At 40.8% G+C, this 23,315-nt stretch overlaps 1 protein-coding gene across 2 annotated transcripts in view; it reads right to left on the bottom strand.

Moving 5' to 3' along the window:
- Positions 1 to 2,542: 2,542 nt before the first annotated feature.
- LOC118210034 (NACHT, LRR and PYD domains-containing protein 3-like) overlaps positions 2,543 to 23,315 on the bottom strand; it is a 181,297-nt gene continuing 160,524 nt past the window's right edge. Inside the window, exons 14-15 of one of the 2 annotated variants that reach the window (XM_035385854.1) lie at positions 20,083 to 20,256; positions 3,711 to 4,029 (exon numbers count right to left, since the gene is read on the bottom strand). In XM_035385854.1, coding sequence (XP_035241745.1) covers positions 3,957 to 4,029; positions 20,083 to 20,256 — 247 coding nt within the window. In that variant the 3' untranslated portion in view covers positions 3,711 to 3,956. Of the gene's footprint in view, positions 2,583 to 3,710; positions 4,030 to 20,082; positions 20,257 to 23,315 lie in introns of those variants that run through there. The other variant, XM_035385855.1, reaches the window with a different exon arrangement.

Below are 23,315 nucleotides of genomic sequence, written 5' to 3'. Positions count from 1 at the left end.
TGAAGACTCATCTCTTCAGGCTGCACCTCTCCCCACCCCTCCCTAGCCTATAGTTCAGCTCACTGTACCTAGCTAGGATAATTTGATTATGTTAGTGTATCTGGCAGGATTGTTTTTGTATGATTAGGTGTGATTCCAGTGCTAGTTTGTACTTGGTAGGATTCTTGCTTGCTGAGCAAGCTTACTCTACAGGGTTGGAGTCTTGATCGATGTGGTCACTTCTGCCACTACGATCCTTACTTCACTCTAGTGTTTCTTTTGCACCTCTACATCATGAACCTATGCACTTGTTGTACGTCGCTCTGGATAAGAGTGTCTGCTAAATGCCTATAATGTAATGTAATGTAATGAATGGTGTCTCCATCCCCAGACTGTGGAAATGTTACTGCAGTGATTATCCCTCTCCTTTATGTACAGCCATGCACACTCCCGCTATGCACGGACCTCCTGTCTCAGATGAACAGGGAAATACACCACCCCTGCCCCGAGCGAGTAGCTCTATGAGCTTGGCCCGTGACAGGCATAACCTCAACGCATTAGGGCTTCCCCCTCACGTGGCTTCAACCATCCAGAGCACGAGAGAGCCCTCTACCAGGCCACTTTATGACAATAAGTGTCAGGTGTTAGAAAGATGGTGTGCCTCTCGTCAGTCAGTGCCTTACCAGTGCTCTGTTACAAATAAAGATAAATCCTTTACTATCATTAAGGTCAACCTGGCAGCTCTCACTGCTTGTCATGTTGGGTTCAGAGACTATGCAGTGGGGCAGCACCCCCTCATTCACAGGTTCATGAAGGGGGCTTACTATTCTCTGCCTGTTGCTAAAAAGCTCATTTCCCCTTGGGATTTATCACTGGAGCTGGAGGCTCTGTCTCTAAGGCCGTTTGAATCTATAAATGAGATTTAAAATGGTCTCTCCAGACAGCGTTGCTGCTCGCACTAGCCTCAGCTAAGTGAGTCAGTGACCTCCACGTGCTCTCAGTGCATCTCATGCACAATATTCTCCCCTAATATGGATTGGGTTTTTCTTAAACTCAACCCAGCATTTATGCCTAAAAGCTTCCCTGCTTTCACATGTGAGATGTTGGAGCTTGCTGCTTTTCATCCACCATATTTCTCCTCTGAAGAGAAGCATGGCTGCATCGTGGGCCGTATTCCATGGGGTATCCTTGCAGGAAATTTATTCAGCTGCAGGCTGGGTTTTGCTAGGTTCTACCACCTGAACGTCACCAGGAGGCCGGTAGCCCACTCAGTTCTGGGGGTGAGCTCTGTGTGAGGCGCACACATCTCCCCTCATCTGCTATGGGTTTCAGTACTTCACATTGTTCCTGGGTCCTGGCTATAGCTTTGGGCGGTGGAATGTCTTTAGTACTTCTCTACATGGGATGTGCCAGACACCACCCTCCCCTCAGGGGAGGAGGCATCCCCTGCTGGCCTGACAGCATCTCAGCTGTGAGCATAAGGCATTCTGGGAGCTGTCTATATCTCCCCATAGGTGTGTCTCAAACACGAGATGATTAAAGAGAAATTTAGCTTACAATCGTAACCTCGGTGGAGAAATCCACCAAGACTGCACTGCTTGCCGTGCATGAGAAGTGCATATGTTCACTGAGGAGTATTCAATTCAGTTTTATTTGCATGGTGCTTTTTACAGACAGACATTTTACAAACCGTCACAAAGACGCTTTACAGCGTAGAAAGGCGGGAAACAGAGCAAACAGAGCAAACACCAGGCGCTGCAGTGTGGCCTCCTTTAGCATTGGACACGCTACTGTCTGTCAGAGCCAGACTTGGTGCAATTGGATGCTTCTGCGAAGGTCAAGACTGGATGACATTCCCCATAGGTGGATCTCTCCACTCATTGTTTCAGAGAACTGGGTTTGGGATAACAAGAGATCAAGTTTTGGGGTAACACCCTTACTGGGGTACTCACTGGGCAAATCGTTAGTTTCACTAGCAGAATGGGCAGCTCCTCTGGGAAAAAATGATTGTATAAGAGAAACAATACACCTAATGATTAAAATTATCTGCTGAAACATTTGGAGAAACAACTTACAGTAGACACCAGAAGTTTGCGTACACCTAGGCTAAAGATTTTCAAACTCAGTTTTTTCACAACTCCACACATTTCATGTTACCATACATTGGCAAGTCAATTAGGGCATCTACTTTATTTCAATAAGAGGTCATTTTAAAACAATCTATTAGAGACAGATTTATTTCAGTGGCATCACAACCTAGCATGTTCCAGGATGGCTGCACCTTCATGCAAAAAAGGGAATTTTTAGCTTTTCTCCAGTAAATACAGGTTGATTTCAGATTTGAAGGCAGGGCCATATCTTTTATAAGGTAAAAAGCAAGCAAACCAGAGCCACATTATGAGTGCTTCTGATCCCTTTTAATACGGTGTCCTTGTCTTAATATTGTAAATTAATATAGCCTCTATTTATTTTAATCAGTTTGAGTTGCATGTTTTGACATGAAGATTGATTCATCAGATTACTCTGTGTGGCAGGGCTTGGTTTGTGAGGGAGGTTCAGGGCAATCAGAGGACCACGCCTACTGGTTAAGTAGGCACACACACCTGGATAACATTACTAATCAGTTCTGGGTTTAAAAGTGTGTTCTTTTCCCAGTAGGTGTCTGAGACCGGGGATTGACTGACGAGTGAGAGAGAGTGTGAGCGTGAAAGCAGCGGCAGAAAGAGCCTTAGCGACAGAAAGGGCTGAGAAGCGTCCCCGTTGTGCTGTCTTGTTCTGGTTATTTCAGTTTGTTATTTTACTACATTATTTTGTTACCTGGAATCCATGAGGGGGGAGGGAGAATTAGTTTGTTTCCTTTAATTATTTTCTATCAATAGTCTCTCTCTCGCTAAGCCCACAGTAAATGCTGGTGAAATCCGGATCTTTTCCCACAATTCCCTGCGTCCAACTCTACGGTCCACAAAAGGGGTGTGTCACGGCATGGGCCTTTCGCTTTCAACAAATTCACCATTTATTAGAAAATAGGTATTTTTGCAAATAATTAGTAAATGAAATCAAATAAAATACATGATAAGTGAGGAGATTTGTATTTGATGCTGCTTATGTTCTGGGTTCAGAACATAAAATGAGAGCACTAGCTCACTAGCCCGACAATTTTACTGCACTTTATTCAGTAGCACTTCACAGTAAGGTCACATGAATTGCCATTGACTAATGCCAATAAAAACATTTAATGTATTTGTTTCTGGTTAAGTTCATCCTGTGTTTTGCTAATGTATAAATAATCATGTAACTATAATAAATTAGTAACATTACTTAACTACTACCTAAAGACAAATTTCTTTCATACTGAAGTCACGTGACCTTATTGTAAAGTGTTAGGCTTTATTCTGACAAGGGAAAAAAGTGTGAAAATATGTGATACAGAGTGCTGTAGCCCAAAGGCTGCCATGGATGCTGGAGTTAGATACTATGTCACATGGGGTGCAGGACGTGGAGCAGTAGATGTAACAGTGTGTGACATCAGCTGAGAAGATCCAGGAGAGAGCAGCACTGAGTCTCGATATACTTGTGGCAGTGCCTGCAGTGCAGCTGAAGCAGTCGGAATAGCTGTGGCTGACACAGCTGCTGGAGGAAACTCTGGCTGCCGAGGCGTGGAATGCTGAGGGTGAGCGGAAGGAAGGGTCTCAGCCTGGTCCATGTCAGAAGTCTGAGGAAGATGCAGGAAACTAGCAGGAGGTAATGGAACATCTGGACTGGCGGATTCAGGGTTAGCGGTGAGTAAGGTGGTGACACGTTTGGCTACCTCCCAGTCACTCTCTGCTTTCTTCAAGCGACGGCTTCAGTTGTATGGTTAAAGATTCTTTAGCCTGGAGAGCCTCCTCCTGAAGACGTTGAGCTTCCTTAGCCTGAGCCTCTAGCCGCTGATATTCAAGGTCCGCATGAGAGTCCTCTAGCTGGTGATGAAGGGTGTCCTACTCCATCTGCTTTATCCTCTCCTCCAGAATGGCAGTTTGGATGTGGGAGAGAGCCTGAGCGGGAAATGCACTGACAGAGACAGAGGAGGATCCTCAGAAGGTCGGTAACCAACTTCATAGTCGGCTAAATAAGGAGGCAAACGATGATCTGTGCGGGGCCTACTCTGGGGCTCTGGTGCATCTGGAACCGCCTTGTCCATATTATTTCATTAGCTGCACTCACTCCGGCTCGAAGGGCCAGTGTAGCAGAGGGTGTAAACCTTCACTTGGAGTTTACTGGTTGAGGAGGCTAATATGGACACGAATGACTCCGATTAGAGAATCTGGCTCCCGAGGAGTGATATATTTTATTCTCTACAAACATGTGCAATGCAATTGCCATTAAGACATAGAGATGGCAATGATGGATTTGAACAGAATTATACCAACTGTGGGAGGTTGGGTAGCATGTGTGTGTGTTTGTGTGTGTGTGTGTGTGGTATTAGTTGCATGAATGCACAAGCAGCAAAACGAAACTCGGGAAAGTTTCCATAAATGCCTACCGCTCTCCCAGCACACATGCCAAACAAAACCAGAAGGCCATTTTACAGAAAAACCACGCCAGGACCCTAGGCACCACTGACATGCTTTCTCACAAGCATTGTCTAAACATTAGTGCAGCCAGCTTGAAGAGCAATGCATGAGGCAGGAAACTGACACAACGCTGTTAGCCAAAATAAACACAAACATAGCCAAGCTGGAAGATAAAATCATATCCGACAATCCCGCTGCAATTGTGAACGGCACGGCATTCAGTAGATTCTGCATGGAATTATGGGTCATAAAATCATGACAGGCAGACAGAGAATGAAAATAAAGAGTGTAAAACTGAAACAGCAAATCACAATTTTGGCTATAGTACAACATCTCGCCGCGAAATAAATATAACTTCTGCACTAATAACGCTACAAATTCATAAGAAATTGTGACATCCTGCTAAATAATTTGCACTTTTGATAGCCTACTATATAATTTGCAAATGACAGAAAGGCTAAGTCGTGCCACCTGTTTGTGTGAGGTTCCTGTAGGAATTCACATACAAAGCACAGTAGATTAAATATTTTTCACTAGGAGTCTGAAGTCGGAATCAGTCACTGCATAACTCTCGTTCTCCTTCGCGGGAGTCAGGGAGAGAGCTATGAAGGAATCAATGAACAAATCCAGGAACAAATCCTTTTAGGGAACAGAGTCAAAGGATCTGTGTCCCTGCAAGGACCTGTAACACCCACCACTACCAGGAATGGACAAATAGCATTTTGCTAATGCTGGCAGTCTAATGCCCTGACTTTCCACCAGTCAAGAAGATTTGTTTCTAATGACGGAGAATCGACTTTCTAATCTGAAGCATAATCACCAGCCTTATGTTATTCATTGAAATATTATATTGAAAATTAATTATTTAATCAATTAAATTGGTCAATCACCATTCTTATTAACGATTAATAGTTAATCGATTAACTGTTAACACCCCTAATTACTATACATAAAACATGTTATATCAGGGAGGGCAATCTTTCCCAAAAACATATTTTGACAGTTTAATTTATATGCATAATGTCATAAATGCTACAGTATAGTCAAATCACAACATAAATCACTAACTTGCCAGAATATAATTAAATTTAGCCGCTTCCCTCAGCATTTAATAACTGTCGTTGGAGGAAAGCGACATTAACCAATATTTAGTGGTGACCGTACAGTAAAACTAATATACTGCATGCATTTACTCATATATATTGTTATGGGATGGAAATTTAATGAAATATCTCAAAACGCTGTAGATGCCAAAATGTCTCAGTTTCAAACCATGGCTTCAAAATTCCATTGCAGTTGGGGACTCGTTTCGACCAGGCTTGTGTCCCCTTTTTCACCAAAATAAAAAAAAAAAACACCCATTTGAAAAACTAAAATGTTTTATACCACAGTGTAGACAAGATCTAGGCAAAGATATATGTAAAAATATTGTTGTTAAATCTAGGTTTAGCTGTCTAGCCATGTCAGTAAACATTTTATAGGGCCTCTTTCCCAGCATAACTTAAACAAATCATAAAGAGGATGATGTCAAGACATGGGTCACAATTTGAATGACATTTCATTTCAGCAATACCAAATCCCTTCTGGGGCTATTTTGAATAGGATGGTTAGCGGCACTTTTTTGTGCCATTTTGCTTCTGAAATGGCTGCACAATTCCCTCAGTCCCTCAGGATGCTGGCAGCTGTAACCTTTTAGGCCACCTAAATATACGAATGTATGAATAAACAGTAACCAATTAACATCTAAAACATTTCAGTATTTCTTGTGATGGAATGTGTAATAATGCCTTCAAATATGGTTAGATTTTTTATAATGGCCCCACTGATTTTTGTGAAGAATTACGTGTAGGCACAAATGCTTGTAAACAGTCAAATTGGCCTAATTTCTGGTTCTAAAGTTAAAAAGTAAAATTTCTGAACTGTCAACACAGTTTTTAACCTCTTAGCACACATGCCAATTCTTGCCCCTTTAGGGGGTACCCTAACTCCAGATGTGAACACCACAGAGACTTGAAAAATGGCTTAAATAAAGGAAGACATTTGTACAATTTACAATACTAATGCAGTTTAATTTATATTCATAATTTTGGAATAAATACAGTGCCACAAATGCAATTGTCTCGACAAAAAATCAAAAATGAATTTGCTCTTTTTTAGTTTGCAATTAAATACTGAGAGATTGCATATATACAGCAGGTTAAACTATACATGCGCTGGATCAAAAACTTCTTGACCACAAGTTCAAAAAATGCAAGGGTGAATATGTAGAACTACTATAGATGTATGAAGCAAAAACTAAGCAGTGTACCCAGCGTCTCCAAATCTATCCAAAATGTCTAAATTATGCATTGCTGTAAATCACAACATATTCACGTATTTCACTACAAACCAACTGTTTTGACTCAAGAAACGCAATGTTGCATCATTTTCAAGTGGGAATTACAAGCTTTCAGTCAGCACAGTGGTCTAAAATATCTAGGGGTCCAGAAGCACATCCAAAATCTCTCCAAAAATTTATAAAATGCATTTTGCCCATTATAAAGCATATAAATGAGCCCCTTATGAAGGTTTAAGATGAAACATTCCTATCAGATTAAAAAATGATGCAAAAAAATTGTCACACAATGCAGTACAGTACCTAAATGTGTAATAATTAACTCTTGTATGCATTTCTATACTCTGTACTCTCGTATGTTTTCTTGTATGGGGATGGGACGACATGAAAACAATTTTCAACCGTCCACCACGTTTTGGCAATGTTCCAATTCTCACGTCATCACTCTTGCCTGCTTCACAAAAAACTATTACACTACTAACTAATGCTTACATTACAGTGTGAAATATCCACATTATATAATACCACTAACCTATTTAAAGACACTCAATTTAAAAAATAACGTATACCAAAATATTTTGAGCAGTAATACTTACATAGCAATGATGAAATCTTATCTACGTTCAGTAGATGGAGACAGAGACAGTACTGTCTCCATAGAAAACGCTATGAAACGCTATTCCTAAAGCAAAATTAGACATGTTATACATCGTTATACAAAGCTTATACTCTCACCAACTGAATAAATGAATTGTCAATCAAGCCAGACTGTACTAAAAGGGCAACAACGCCGTAAACAACACGTGGTATTACGCACAGCTATTTTGGAAGGCACCCAGGCATCACAAATGTGCGTATATTTCTCGAACGGATTGTCCAAGACAATATATGACCACTCAGTCTCAAAAGGGACATCTCTACGCGTAAAACCAACGGTAAGGTGGTATATTTATTCAATATTTAGTCCCAGATATTGACTGTAGAATGACATGGTATCATTTTTTAAAACCTTTTCTCGTTAATTTCGTTATTCAGTGAGCAGCGTTTTCACTGCTGTACTGGTATATCTTAGGGCTATTGTCGGGTTTATCTTGTTGCAATGACGGAATACGATTTTTAGTGGTGAAAGAATATATTTATGAATGCCAACATAGACAATATTGTCCATTATGTCATGGGTGGGGGGTGTAGTTGTAGATGAGACTGCAGGGAGGGGGTGCGTGTTAAATGAACGACCAGAGCGACAATAGTGGCACTGCGAAACTCCGTATTCGGCATAGTTGTCGTGTATCGTCTACTAATGAAACTAAAACAACGCGTTTCTGTTTTTAACTCGTACTTTGGTTGCAGTAGCACCGAATGTCTGAGTTCAGTAATCTCTGCATGTCGGCGTGCCGACCACTAGGGGCTTTCAGCTAAGAGGTTAAATTATTTAATAGCTTTATCTACTCCGATTATGCATACTTCCTTGTTGAATGTCCTGTTAAAGTGAGCCCAGATGCAAATTCTGTTTTATGTTTGTGTGGAACACCCATTGTGATTACACTATAGGCAGAACATTTGACCTCCTAGTAATATGTGAAATGGAACAATGTTTCAGTGTTGAAGAGTGAAATTGAGGATTTTAAGGTTGATGATGCTCTGGGGAAGATGTCTGTGCTACACTCTCCAACAGCAGCACTCTGCACCTGAGAATTAGACGTCCTGTTGGACTAAACTCTGAAAGTTCTACAGATGTTATTCTGACCCAAAATGCCACTTTTCTTATACTGTATGTTCTCTGAACTGGGGCAAAGGACCCATCTACCTTATCTACAATCTCTTCTCTGGGTTTAATCCTCCCATCCCATCCCAGAAGTGTAGCTGCCATCTTTCAGAGTGGACAGTGAGTTAGTTTACAATGCTGTGGGATGTTTGACACAGCTACCACCAAAAGTAAAGATGTAAAAGATACATCTTTCACAGTGGACAGTAAGTTTTCTTTTTACTTTTGGTTTAATGTGACAAACTCCTCACTGCACTGCAAGCTAAAGCTGGCGGTATACTCAGTAAAAAGAAAGAACTTCAGGATTGAGAACCACCGGCGAACATGTCCACGAACACCGTTGTCGGTATACTCAGTGAGAACACCGCACCGTTTAAAGTCACTCTACACCGCTGGGGGGCGCAGAATACTTACGAGGCAGCTATTAAATGGGGCTGGAATCTCGCCCAGACCTCCGTCTCGCGGCTACGCCATGGATGTATAAAGAGAAGGGCTACGCAAGATCAAAACAAAAAGTTTAAAGTGTTCAAAGTGGCTTTAGTTTATCTAGCTATGCAAAAAAAGAAAAAAAGGTGAAGGAGATGGTATGTTCGCCATCTAAATCAGAGTAGGATGGAGAATGGAGAGTTTTGTCTGTACATTCGGCAAATGTGGAGATTAGATGAGGAGGTCCACTTCTCTTATTTCCAAATGTGTGCTAGGCATTTTGATGACTTGCTGAAATGAGTAGCACCATTCATCAAACATGCGGGAACTCACAGAAATCCCATCTCTACAGAAGAGAGATTGGCATTGACTCTCCGTACATTAGCATGTGAAGTCTGCCCTCTGAACTCTCAACCGTGACGTAACCAACCACGTGATATTTGGACCAATAGCTGAGAGGGGAGTTCTCCCTGGGGGCCGTCGCACACTGCACCGTGAGAACACACAACACTGTGTGTTTTTGTTCTTCAGTTGTTCTCATTGCGTCTTTTTGCTCAAAAAATTATACATCTTAATAAGTATACCACCTACTTAACACACAGCTAAAGGCAGAGTCACTTCAGAAACAGGCTCAAATATATGTATGGATGTGATAAAAGTTTATAATAGAAGATGAAGAAAAGTAATTGAAAGTTTCTGTAACTAGTGAAGAAAATGACAGTTAGAAGGACCATCACCACAGGTCCTTGCAGCAGGACATGCAACATATACAGAAATAACAGATTCGATCATAAGGGCATGCCAGTCATACAAAGTCATAAAGGGCCAAATTACTTTAAACTATTCAGGAAACATTGGGTAGCATTGCTTTGGAATACAGCTGTTTAATTTGTGTGAGCTAAGATATTGTTTAATGTAACTTTAATATCAATACTTTTAATGGCAGGCCTAGATTTGAATTAATGACTTAAAGACAGTACACTGTATGTGTAAGTAACTTGGCATTTTTGTATGCTGAAAATGTGTTTTTCATCAGATATCAATTCTTATTGTACTGGGTTTGATATGAGTAAGTGATAATAGCAATTCATATAAATGTAGGCTATGAGAGACATGCATGCACATAAATGCACACAAACACACATTCTAGCTGAAAGAAACACATAGGCATAGATTTAATCTTTTTACTTTACCATTAATGACAAATAAATGAAAGTGTATGTCATTTTTATACACCATCATACACCAGACATCCTCCCTTTTGTCGCCTCCCTCGTGAACTCATCCCTATCTTCTGGATGTTTCCCCTCATCCTTCAAGAAGGCCCACATCACCCCGCTGCTGAAGAAACCCACACTAGATCCTTCAGTCATTCAGAACTACCGCCCGGTATCTCTCCTCCCTTTCCTATCCAAAACACTCGAACGTGCTGCATCTAACCAGCTCTCTGCTTATTTCTCTGAGAACAACCTGCTTGATCCCCACCAGTCTGGCTTCAGGCCTGGCCACTCGACTGAGACTGCACTCCTCTCGGTCAGTGAGTCACTCCATGCCGCACGAGCAGCCTCCCTCTCCTCTGTCCTGATTCTCCTAGACCTCTCCGCTGCATTTGACACTGTGGACCACTCTACCCTCCTGTCCTCCCTGGCAGCAACAGGGATCCGCGGCACAGTCCTTGACTGGATTGAGTCCTACCTCTCTGACCGCTCCTTCCAGGTTGCCTGGGCGGGTAAGGTATCACCACCCCGTCCCCTCACCACCGGAGTTCCCCAGGGCTCAGTCCTTGGTCCCCTTCTCTTCTCCATGTACACCAGATCCCTTGGCCCTGTAATATCTGCCCATGGCTTGTCCTATCATTCCTATGCCGACGACACGCAACTCTTTCTCTCCTTCTCCCCATCGGACACACAGGTCCCCGCCCGCATCTCCGCTTGCCTGAGGGACATACAGAGCTGGATGGACAATCACCACCTGAAGCTCAACCCGGGAAAGACGGAGCTAATCTTTATTCCTGCTCTATCCTCTCCCCTCCTCGACTTTTCCATTTCCTTAGGGGACACCGTAGTGACATCATCACCCTGCGCCAAGAATCTCGGAGTGATGATGGACAACAGGCTGTCCCTCTCCAACAACATTGCAGCAGTAACCCGGGCATGCAGATTTTTCCTATACAACATCCGCAGAATCCGCCCCTTTCTCACCACCTACTCAACCCAGCTCCTGGTCCAAGCAATGGTTCTATCCCGCCTGGACTACTGCAACTCTCTTCTGGCTGGACTACCGGCATCTGCCACCAGACCCCTGCAGCTCATTCAGAATGCTGCGGCTCGTCTGGTCTTCAACCTCCCCAGACACTCCCACGTAACTCCCCTGCTCACTACCCTCCACTGGCTGCCTGTTATAGCTCGCATCAAATTCAAAACATTGGTTCTAGCATACCAGGCAGTCAAGGGATCAGCCCCAGCATACCTTCACAAGATATTCAAACCCTACATGCCAGCCAGATCCCTCCGTTCTGCTACCTCAGGACGCCTAGCACCTCCCCCTCTTCGCACCTGCACTTCCAGAACACGTCTCCTCTCTGTTCTGGCCCCACGATGGTGGAATGACCTCCCTGTGGAGGTCAGAACAGCTGAGACTGTGACCCATTTCAAACGACGACTGAAGACCCACCTCTTCAGGCTGCACCTCTCCCCATCCCTTCCCCCCCTGTAAATGACTAAACTTAGGGTTGTAACTAGGCAGCTGTTTAATAGGTGACTTAGTTGATGCGGCAGTCTTAACGACTACTTGTATTTTTATTTATTTTTATTTTTCCATGGATTGCGTTGTTGCCGTTCTCGTTGTTAGTGTTAATCAGTTTAACCACCAGGGTCCAGGTTGAACTATGCGGTTGTTCCCTGTACTTGGACCGGTACTTCTCTCTAGGGGTTTCGTCATACTTGTTCCTGGTTATGGTTATACACTTTGTTGTACGTCGCTCTGGATAAGAGCGTCTGCCAAATGCCTGTAATGTAATGTAATGTAATGTAATTTTTAAATGAAAGTGGTTTTGATGGGCTATTGTACATGACAGACCTACTAATTGTCTGCATGTCAGTAGAGGATATAAATAGGGCTAGCTAAAATTAATTTAGAAATATGGCGTTGCAGGGTCGCTACAGTAGTCTAGTTAAGAAGTAGTTACAGTACCAGTACTGGCACAATGCCACCATTTTGACTTTTAAAAAAGCGATATACCAGGCATGGAGAAGTCATCATCTTGCGCCAGTTTCTGTACGATCAGTAATGTTACCTACCAGACAGAAATGCATCACTGATTTTAGTGCTTAATGTCAGAGCTGTCTGTAGTAACACTATACACACGATCTGTTGTATCTTTAGCAAGGTAGCTAATGTAAAACTTGAAGGCGAAGGTGGAACTGTCTAATGTGTGGGTGTATTTTATTTGGATATGTGAAATATAAATGAGTTTCCCACAAGGATTTTACAGATGCCAAAGCAATAGTTAAAATTTTTTATTTTTAGTTAGCCATCAATCCAGTGTAATTAGTTACAGGTTCGCGTGAGTCCGAGGGGGGATGAACCTGCATCTGTTACAAAAAGTTCCAACGGCAACCCAGTGAGCTAAAAGATTGCAGACATTATGGCTGCAAAGTTTTGTACTTTTAAACGTGTAAGTGTATATTTGTGTGTGTATCTGATGTTTCTATTGGCTGATATACCTAAATTTCCAATGGGGAGATGTATTCATTGTGGGACTGGAGCATTTATGATGATGCAATCAGGCAGGAAGAAGAAGAAGGAAAAAAACACAAAATCCCCTAAGTTTGGGGCTTTATTGTGCGGACGTGTGACATTGTTTGTGAATTCTGTCTGTTGAAATGAGGTCAGAAGGTACAGAAATGAATGTTTTTAAGGGGTGAGAGTCTGTGGTCATTGCAGTTATTTTTGAAGGGAACCCTGAAAAGTGCCGAACTCTCTGGGCTGTATAGGTATGGGGCATGCCTTCTCTAAACTATTGCTTTTGCATTTGTACAATCTTTGCGGAAAATCCATCCAAATGATTGCTTCTTAGCATTGTTAAAGCTGTCTATTCCTGGTTATTGGCAACTTTCATATTTTGTCATATGATAAACTGTTTTCTCTTACACTGCACCAAACTACATGGCTCACTTATACACTGACTGAAGTGTGCATCTCCGTAAGAACCAATCACTGCACTGGTTTCGTTACTAAATTTTTGGGGTAACACCCTTACTATGTTACTCACTGGGCATATTTGTTAATTTCACTAGCAGGATGTGCAGCTCCTCTGGGATAGCTGCTAGAGACAGTGTCCAGATGGATAAAATAATCTAATAAAAAACACGTTTTCAACGTACAAAAATGCCAAGTTACTCACACATACAAGACCAGTCCAGGCCTGCCATTAAAAGTATTGATATCAAAATGACGCCAAGTTACAGTACTACAAACAATATAGGCTATCTTGCCTCATCGAAATTAAATAAGATGTATTCCAAAGCAATGCTACCCAATATTTCCTCAATTCTTTCAAGTCACTTGGCCCTGTGTGTATAAGCATGCACTACATGCACAGGCCAAACATATGTGTGGATGGCTTTCTCACAGTCAAGATTGATTGAATAGGCGTGTATATGTCCAATTTGTATTGGTATGTATGTATTTCGCTGCCCAGCCTTTCTGTTGCGTGAATGATAGTATGTTTCTTGGTATAAGTCTGTGTTCGTAAATGTGAATGTAACATGCTGCGAGGGAAATGTCCCCATGGGGATAAAGAAGTTCTCTATGTATGTATGTACAATATGTATTTTACATGCAGTATTTATTGTACGTAGCAAATATACAATAACTTGTACATGTACTCAAATTCAGTTCAGAAGCAAGTATAAACATATGTTTTCTGAAGAAATATGCTTCATGTAGTTACTCACCAGCAGTTTTGTACATGAATTTCAATGTGTTCCATGAGGCAATTCGAAATATTTGACACTTTGATCTGACACAAAGTTTGCATGATATTGTAAAATGGTAAGATTACAAAACACAGGGCCAAGTGACTTGAAAGAATTGAGGAAATATTGGGTAGCATTGCTTTGGAATACATCATTTCATTTTGGTGAGGCAAGATAGCCTATATTGTTTGTAGTAACGTAACTTGGCGTCATTTTGATATCAATACTTTTAATGGCAGGCCTGGACTGGTCTTGTATGTGTGAGTAACTTGGCATTTTTGTACGTTGAAAACGTGTTTTTTATGAGATATCATTTCTTTTTGCAAAGCGTTTTATTATGAGAGTGAGAAATGTGAAGTGACCCTGTAAGAAACGGTTGTGGATTATGGCTATCCTTGTGTGAATTTGTACAGTCTGATGAGCGTGTACTGTTTAGCAGTTTCGGTTTGCTATATATGTAAAACAGTGGCTGTGACAAAGGGTGCGGTGGTGTATAAGTGTAAAACGTATCAGAGATGCATGTGAAATATGGCCAGTGTACGTACTCACGGATTTGATGGCCATCCAACGAGCCTTGATTGACAAAAGAATCAGCAAGCCCATAGAATTAGATCTCCCTAGGTCCCAACTTGTGTACCCTGCTGTCCTGCTCCGTTGTCTGTTATTTCGTGGAGATGCACTTTTAGTGTTTGTATGGTTTATAAGGCATTTTGATAGGCTTATCTGCAGATGGGAATCCTCTTCGCTGTTTTGCTAAGCTAGAAACGGAAAACTAATAGTGGAGAATAGGAGCAGAAGTGTATGTCCCAGCAGGCTTTGCATATGAGAAAATAACAACAGTGTGAGAGAAATTAGGATGAAATTATGAAATTGCGTAGTTGAAACAACATGCTTTTTAGCAGAATGGGCATGTAGGTGAAGGGTGACATGATCACAGACTATAGTGCGGAGTAAATGAAGAGACCATGAGCAAGCTTAGTTTCCTTATGGAACGGTATATATAACAGTCGGTATATAACATTAGCTGTTAAAGTGGAGGGTTAAGTAACGTGTGAAAGCTATTGCACTGATGTGCTTTTCTCATGTTCAGTACTAGTAGTTATAATTATGATTAAGTCATGATTTTGAATGTAATGTTTTAATGGGGAGTTGCAGAACGTGCATACGTAGTAATTGTTTGTATGTGGCTACATAGAGAACAGGCGAGGAAACATGAATGTAGAAACGTGGCGTTTGCTGATAAGAAGGTTTTGTACAGTAGCCAAGTGAAGAAATATAGTTAGTAGAAATGGCACAGTGGTGAACTGGTGTAACTTTTTAATAAAAGGAATACATTTGCCGTCATGAAATGCATATGGGTGGCCATGAGTGAGTTTTGGTAAAGCAAATATAAAAGCGTAAGAAAACGTTAGTGTAAAAGAGGAAATGATCTGCCTGAGGGCGAGGCGGGATTCAATCCTTCAACCGGAGGTTTATCAGTCTGTGACTTTGTTAGTGCAGCACCATGCCATAGCTATGCAATGCGTGAAATGTCATTAGCAAACCTGTCCGTGGTTTTAAAGAAGAACACAGGCCAGTAAGCACAGAAGAGCTCCTGTTGAATCCATATGGCTTTGCAATATTGTAGCCGGTTAATAACTGAATGTGCAGACGGTACATCATAATGCAGTGTATACGTTCGGTGAACGGCGGGTAGATATGGTGCAAAAGCAATAATTGAGAAGTAGTAGACAATTATTAGTGATTCAAATTATTCATTATTAAAAGCAGGTTAAAGAAACATGTCCCTAGCTGGGCTTGAACCTAAGACCCCATGTTCCCAAGACTGTAACCTTACCAACTAGGCCACAGGCATATTAACTGTTTAAACTGGAAATGTTTCAGAGTGAAAAGGCATGGGTATTTGGCGTGTGTATGCAAGTTTTTGATTGGGTCGTGTAGGTGAAGATTTGGCTGATGTCGGTAAAATGTCCAATGTTGTTATGGGGCTAGGCGGCAGGAAAAATAAGAATGAGAAGAAGAAGAAGAACAAGAAGAAGAGAGAGAAGAAGAAGAAGAAGAAGAAGCAAAAAACGCAAAATCCCCTTAGTTTGGGGCTTTATTGTGTGGGCATGTGAAGTTGTTTATGAAATCTGTCTGTTGAAATGGGGTCAGAATGTACAGAATTTAATGTTTTTAAGGGCTGAGTGTCTGTGGCTGTTGTGGTTATTTCTGCAGGGAACCCTGTAAAGTGCCAAACTCTCGGTGCTGTATAGGTAATGGGGCATGCCGCCCCGCCAAGGCGTAACTTGTGTTACTCAGTTACTCAGTAACTCAGTGTCCAGATGGATAAAATAATACAGAGGTCATGAATTGCTCACTTGTACGCTGACTGAGGTTTTAGTGTCAGAGAACACTTAGATGGCAGCAGTAGAGTGTCTCTCTCTCCAGGGTGCAGTGTCTAGCGATAATTTCATATGAGCATACCCCAATCAATACGCATATATGCTAAATTGTATTCACACAAACATTCAGGTTACAGGATTTGAAAATGAATGAAATCAGGAAATTTGTTTTCATCCCTGTGACAACATTCAAACCCTTACACAGCCACAACAGTTAAGGTCACACAGTACACAGCACTACTCACCCCAGTCTCTGTAGTTTACAGTTTGGACTCATCAGTCCAGCACAGAGCAGCTTCACTCCTGAATCTCCCAGGTTATTGGAGCTGAGGTCCAGATCTCTCAGGGTAGAGTTTGATGACTGGAGAGCTGAGGCCACAATATCGCAGGACTCCTCTGTGAGGTCACAGCTGTTCAGCCTGCAGAGAGTTAATATAGTATATTAAGAATATTGTTTCTTTACTGTCAATTTTTGCTTAATACCACAATTAAAAATAAAGAAAACATTTCCCCACTTCAACTAAGTTTCATTTATTTCAGACATGCACTTGATAAGATGAATGTGTGCTCACGAGAGAAACAGCTCCACAGCCAACAAGTCCCTGCTCTCTCGTGCACTCTGTGTGCTGTAATCTCTTTATCTCTCCCTATGAAAGTCCTGTAATGTCTACTCTGTGGGGTCTGTGTCACATCCAAGGTGTATGGCTATTTAGTGTATAACACAGCACACCACAAAGAATGCACTGACTTTCTGAGGGCTGTATTTTAATGTACCACCCAACCCTTCCAAGCATCTAAAATACATTTTTAACATTCCAAACGTTTGCTCAATCATTGACCAATAAAACGCAAGTTGGTGGTGTGCTGGCTTAATGTATGGAGAAAGTAGTAAAGGATGAACACTTATTTTTGTCTGTTCCCAGGCTTTTCACTGAAGACTCTCATAGGAAGCACAGTTGTTATAATTACAAATTTCACAAATAATTCATCTTCAGTTTGATGACAGAATGTAATTCATTCAGTATGAGAAATAATCCACTTCACTGAGGCTACTGTGTCAGTTTAGTCACATGATCAGTTCTAAATGACACTGTTAGCTCCATACAGATGCACTGCAAAAATAGCTGCCATTGGACTGCGTAAATGAGCACAGCTTGCATTTGAAACAGTCAAACTGAAACAAAATATTTCTCACATCTGTGTCATGCATTCACATGTGTGCCGCATTCATAATGCCACCAAAATAGCAAAATGTGCTATGAGTTAAGACCTGGTCTGGACTGGTTTAAATGGAAACACATTATTCAACACATCTGGGCATACATGAAAACATTCTTTTACTGCTAAAAATTTGTATTCCATCACTGTAACAAGATAAAGCCAACAATAGCCGAAGGTATGCCAGTACAGCTGTGAGAAATGCTGCTCACTGAACACTTAAATGAAGAAGAGGAATTTTAAAAAAATTATACCATGTCATTCTACTGTCAATATCTGGGCATTGATATGAAATAAATATACAACCTTACCATTGGTTTTACGCGTAGAGATGTCCCTTTCAAGACTGAGTGGTCATATATTGTCTTGGACAATCCGTTTGTGAAATATACACTTATTTATGATGCCTGGGTACCTTCCAAAATAGCGGTGCTATTTCTTTGAATTTGAGTGTAATGTAACTGTAATTTTGATATCAATACTTTTAATGGCAGGCCTAGATTTGAATGAATGACTTAAAGACAGTACACTGTATGTGTAAGTAACTTGGCATTTTTGTATGTTGAAAATGTGTTTTTCATCAGATATCATTTCTTTTTGTACTGGGTGTGTTATGAGTAAGTGATAATAGCAATTCATATAAATGTAGGCTATGAGAAACATGCATGCATATAAATGCACGCAAACACACATTCTAGCTGAAAGAAACACATAGGCATAGATTTAATCTTTTTACTTTACCATTAATGACAAATAAATGAAAGTGTATGTCATTTTTAAATAAAAGTGGTTTTGATGGGCTATTGTACATGACAGACCTACTAATGGTCTGCATGTAAGTAGAGGATATAAATAGGGCTAGCTAACATTAATTTAGAAATATGGCGTTGCAGGGTCACTACAGTAGTCTAGTTAAGAAGTAGTTACAGTACCAGTACTGACACAATGCAACCATTTTGACTTTTAAAAAAGCGATATACCAGGCATGGAGAAGTCATTATCTTGCACCAGTTTCTGTACGACCAGTAATGTTACCTACCAGACAGAAATGCATCACTGATTTTAGTGCTTAATTTCAGAGCAGTCCGTAGTAACAATATACACGCGATCTGTTGTATCTTTAGCAAGGTAGCTAATGCAAAACTTGAAGGCGAAGATGGAACTGTCAAATGTGTGGGTGTATTTTATTTGGATTTGTGAAATATAAATGAGTTTCCCACAAGGATTTTACAGATGCCAAAGCAATAGTTTAAATGTTTTATTTTTAGTTAGCCATCAATCCAGTGTAATTAGTTAGAGGATCGCGTGAGTCCGAGGGGGATGAACCTAAATCTGTTACAAAAAGTTCCAACGGCAACCCAGTGAGCTAAAACATTGCAGACATTATGGCTGCAAATTTTTGTACTTTTAAACGTGTACTTGTATATTTGTGTGTGTATCTGATGTATATATTGGCTGATATACCTAAATTTCCAATGGGGAGATGTATTCTTGTGGGCCTGGAGCATTTTTGATGATGTAATCAGGCAGGAAGAAGAAGAAGGAAAAAACACAAAATCCCCTAAGCCTTGGGCTTCATTGTGCGGACGTGTGACATTGTTTGTGAATTCTGTCTGTTGAAATGAGGTCAGAAGGTACAGAAATGAATCTTTTTTAAGGGCTGAGAGTCTGTGGTCACTGCAGTTATTGTTGAAGGGAACCCTGAAAAATGCCAAACTCTCTGGGCTGTATAGGTATGGGGCATGCCGCCCCGCCAAGGCGTAACTCGGCAGGATGGCATACTGTACCTGCCATCCCAATTAAACATTTAAACTATTGCTTCTGCATCTGTATAATCTTTGTGGAAAATCCATCCAAATAATTGCCTTTTAACATTATTAAAGCTGTCTATTCCTGGTTATTGGCAACTGTCATATTTTGTCATATGATAAACTGTTATCTCTTACACTGCACCAAACCACATGGCCCACTTATACGCTGACTGAAGTGTGCATCTCCGTAAGAACCAATCACTGCATTGGCCTCGTTAATAAAGTTTTGGGGCAACACCCTTACTGTGTTACTCGCTGGGCATATTTGTTAATTTCACTAGCAGGATGTGCAGCTCCTCTGGGACAGCTGCTAGAGTCAGTGTCCAGATGGATAAAATAATACAGAGGTCATGAATTGCTCACTTGTACGCTGACTGAGGTTTTAGTGTCAGAGAACACTTAGATGGCAGCAGTAGAGTGTCTCTCTCTCCAGGGTGCAGTGTCTAGCGATAATTTCATATGAGCATACCCCAATCAATACGCATATATGCTAAATTGTATTCACACAAACATTCAGGTTACAGGATTTGAAAATGAATGAAATCAGGAAATTTGTTTTCATCCCTGTGACAACATTCAAACCCTTACACAGCCACAACAGTTAAGGTCACACAGTACACAGCACTACTCACCCCAGTCTCTGTAGTTTACAGTTTGGACTCATCAGTCCAGCACAGAGCAGCTTCACTCCTGAATCTCTCAGGTTATTGTAGCTGAGGTCCAGATCTCTCAGGGTTGAGTTTGATGACTGGAGAGCTGAGGCCACAATATCGCAGGACTTCTCTGTGAGGTTACAGCAGTTCAGTCTGCAGAGAGTTAATATAGTATATTAAGAATATTGTTTCTTTACTGTCAATTTTTGTTTAATACCACAATTAAAAATAAAGAAAACATTTCACCACTTCAACTAAGTTTCATTTATTTCAGACATGCACTTGATAAGATGAATGTGTGCTCACGAGAGAAACGGCTCCACAGCCAACAAGTCCCTGCTCTCTCGTGCACTCTGTGTGCTGTAATCTCTTTCTCTCTCCCTATGAAAGTCCTGTAGTGTCTACTCTGTGGGGTCTGTGTCACATCCAAGGTGTATGGCTATTTAGTGTATAACACAGCACACCACAAAGAATGCACTGACTTTCTGAGGGCTGTATTGTAATGTACCACCCAACCCTTCCAAGCATCTAAAATACATTTTTAACATTCCAAACGTTTGCTCAATCACTGACCAATAAAACGAAAATTGGTGGTGTGCTGGCTTAATGTATGGAGAAAGTAGTAAAGGATGAACACTTTTTTTTGTCTGTTCCCAGGCTTTTCACTGAAGACTCCCTGCTCTCATAGGAAGCACAGTTGTTATAATTACAAATTTCACAAATAATTCATCTTCAGTTTGATGACAGAATGTAATTCATTCAGGATTACAAATAATCCACTTCACTGAGGCTACTGTGTCAGTTTAGTCACATGATCAGTTCTAAATGATGCTGTTAGCTCCATACAGATGCACTGCAAAAATAGCTGCCATTGGACTGCGTAAATGAGCACAGCTTGCATTTGAAACAGTCAAACTGAAACAAAATATTTCTCACATCTGTGTCATGCATTCACATGTGTGCCGCCTTCATAATGCCACCAAAATAGCAAAATGTGCTATGAGTTAAGACTTGGTCTGGACTGGTTTAAATGGAAACACATTATTCAACACCGAACTTGCACATCTGGGCATACATGAAAACATTCTTTTACTGCTAAAAATTTGTATTCCATCGCTGTAACAAGATAAAACCAACAATAGCCGAAGGTAAGCCAGTACAGCTGTGAAAAATGCTGCTCACTGAACACTTAAATGAAGAAGGGGAATTTTTAAAAAATTATACCATGTCATTCTACTGTCAATATCTGGGCATTGATATGAAATAAATATACAACCTTACCATTGGTTTTACGCGTAGAGATGTCCCTTTCAAGACTGAGTGGTCATATATTGTCTTGGACAATCCGTTTGTGAAATATACACTTATTTATGATGCCTGGGTACCTTCCAAAATAGCGGTGCTATTTCTTTGAATTTGAGTGTAATGTAAATGTAATTTTGATATCAATACTTTTAATGGCAGGCCTAGATTTGAATGAATGACTTAAAGAAAGTACACTGTATGTGTAAGTAACTTGGCATTTTTGTATGTTGAAAATGTGTTTTTCATCAGATATCATTTCTTTTTGTACTGGGTGTGTTATGAGTAAGTGATAATAGCAATTCATATAAATGTAGGCTATGAGAAACATGCATGCATATAAATGCACGCAAACACACATTCTAGCTGAAAGAAACACATAGGCATAGATTTAATCTTTTTACTTTACCATTAATGACAAATAAATGAAAGTGTATGTCATTTTTAAATGAAAGTGGTTTTGATGGGCTATTGTACATGACAGACCTATTAATTGTCTGCATGTCAGTAGAGGATATAAATAGGGCTAGCTAACATTAATTTAGAAATATGGCGTTGCAGGGTCGCTACAGTAGTCTAGTTAAGAAGTAGTTACAGTACCAGTACTGACACAATGCAACCATTTTGACTTTTAAAAAAGCGATATACCAGGCATGGAGAAGTCATTATCTTGCACCAGTTTCTGTACGACCAGTAATGTTACCTACCAGACAGAAATGCATCACTGATTTTAGTGCTTAATTTCAGAGCCGTCTGTAGTAACATTATACACACGATCTGTTGTATCTTTAGCAGGGTAGCTAATGTAAAACTTGAAGGCGAAGGTGGAACTATCTAATGTGTAGGTCTATTTTATTTGGATTTGTGAAATATAAATGAGTTTCCCACAAGGATTTTACATATGTCAAAGCAATAGTTTAAATGTTTTATTTTTAGTTAGCCATCAATCCAGTGTAATTAGTTAGAGGATCGCGTGAGTCCGAGGGGGCTGAACCTGCATCTGTTACAAAAAGTTCCAACGGCAACCCAGTGAGCTAAAAGACTGCAGACATCATGGCTGCAGAGTTTTGTACTTTTAAACGTGTACTTGTATATTTGTGTGTGTATCTGATGTTTCTATTGGCTGATAGACTTAAATTTCCAATGGGGAGATGTATTCTTTGTGGACCTGGAGCATTTATGATGATGTAATCAGACAGGAAGAAGAAGAAGGAAAAAACACAAAATCCCCTAAGTGTGGGGCTTTATTGTGCGGACGTGTGACATTGTTTGTGAATTTTGTCTGTTGAAATGAGGTCAGAAGGTGCAGAAATGAATGTTTTTAAGGGCTGAGAGTCTGTGGTCATTGCAGTTATTTTTGAAGGGAACACTGAAAAGTGCCAAACTCTCTGGGCTGTATAGGTATGGGGCATGCCACCTTGCCAAGGCGTAACTTGGCGGGATGGCATACCGTACCTGCCATCCCAATTAAACATTTAAACTATTGCTTTTGCATCTGTAAAATCTTTGCGGAAAATCCATCCAAACGATTGCCTCTTAACATTGTTAAAGCTGTCTATTCCTAGTTATTAGCAACTTTCATATTTTGTCATATGATAAACTGTTTTCTCTTACACTGCACCAAACTACATGGCTCACTTATACGCTGACTGAAGTGTGCATCTCTGTAAGAACCAATCACTGCATTGGCCTCGTTAATAATGTTTTAGGGTAACACCCTTACCGTGTTACTCACTGGGCATATTTGTTAATTTCACTAGCAGGATGTGCAGCTCCTCTGGGATAGCTGCTAGAGTCAGTGTCCAGATGGATAAAATAATACAGAGGTCATGAATTGCTCACTTGTACGCTGACTGAGGTTTTAGTGTCAGAGAACACTTAGATGGCAGCAGTAGAGTGTCTCTCTCTCC

The sequence above is a fragment of the Anguilla anguilla genome, chromosome 12, assembly GCF_013347855.1.
Source record: "Anguilla anguilla isolate fAngAng1 chromosome 12, fAngAng1.pri, whole genome shotgun sequence".
NCBI classification, from domain to species: domain Eukaryota; kingdom Metazoa; phylum Chordata; class Actinopteri; order Anguilliformes; family Anguillidae; genus Anguilla; species Anguilla anguilla.
Note: the sequence above shows the minus strand (reverse complement) of the source record. Positions and strands in the feature narration are given on the sequence as shown.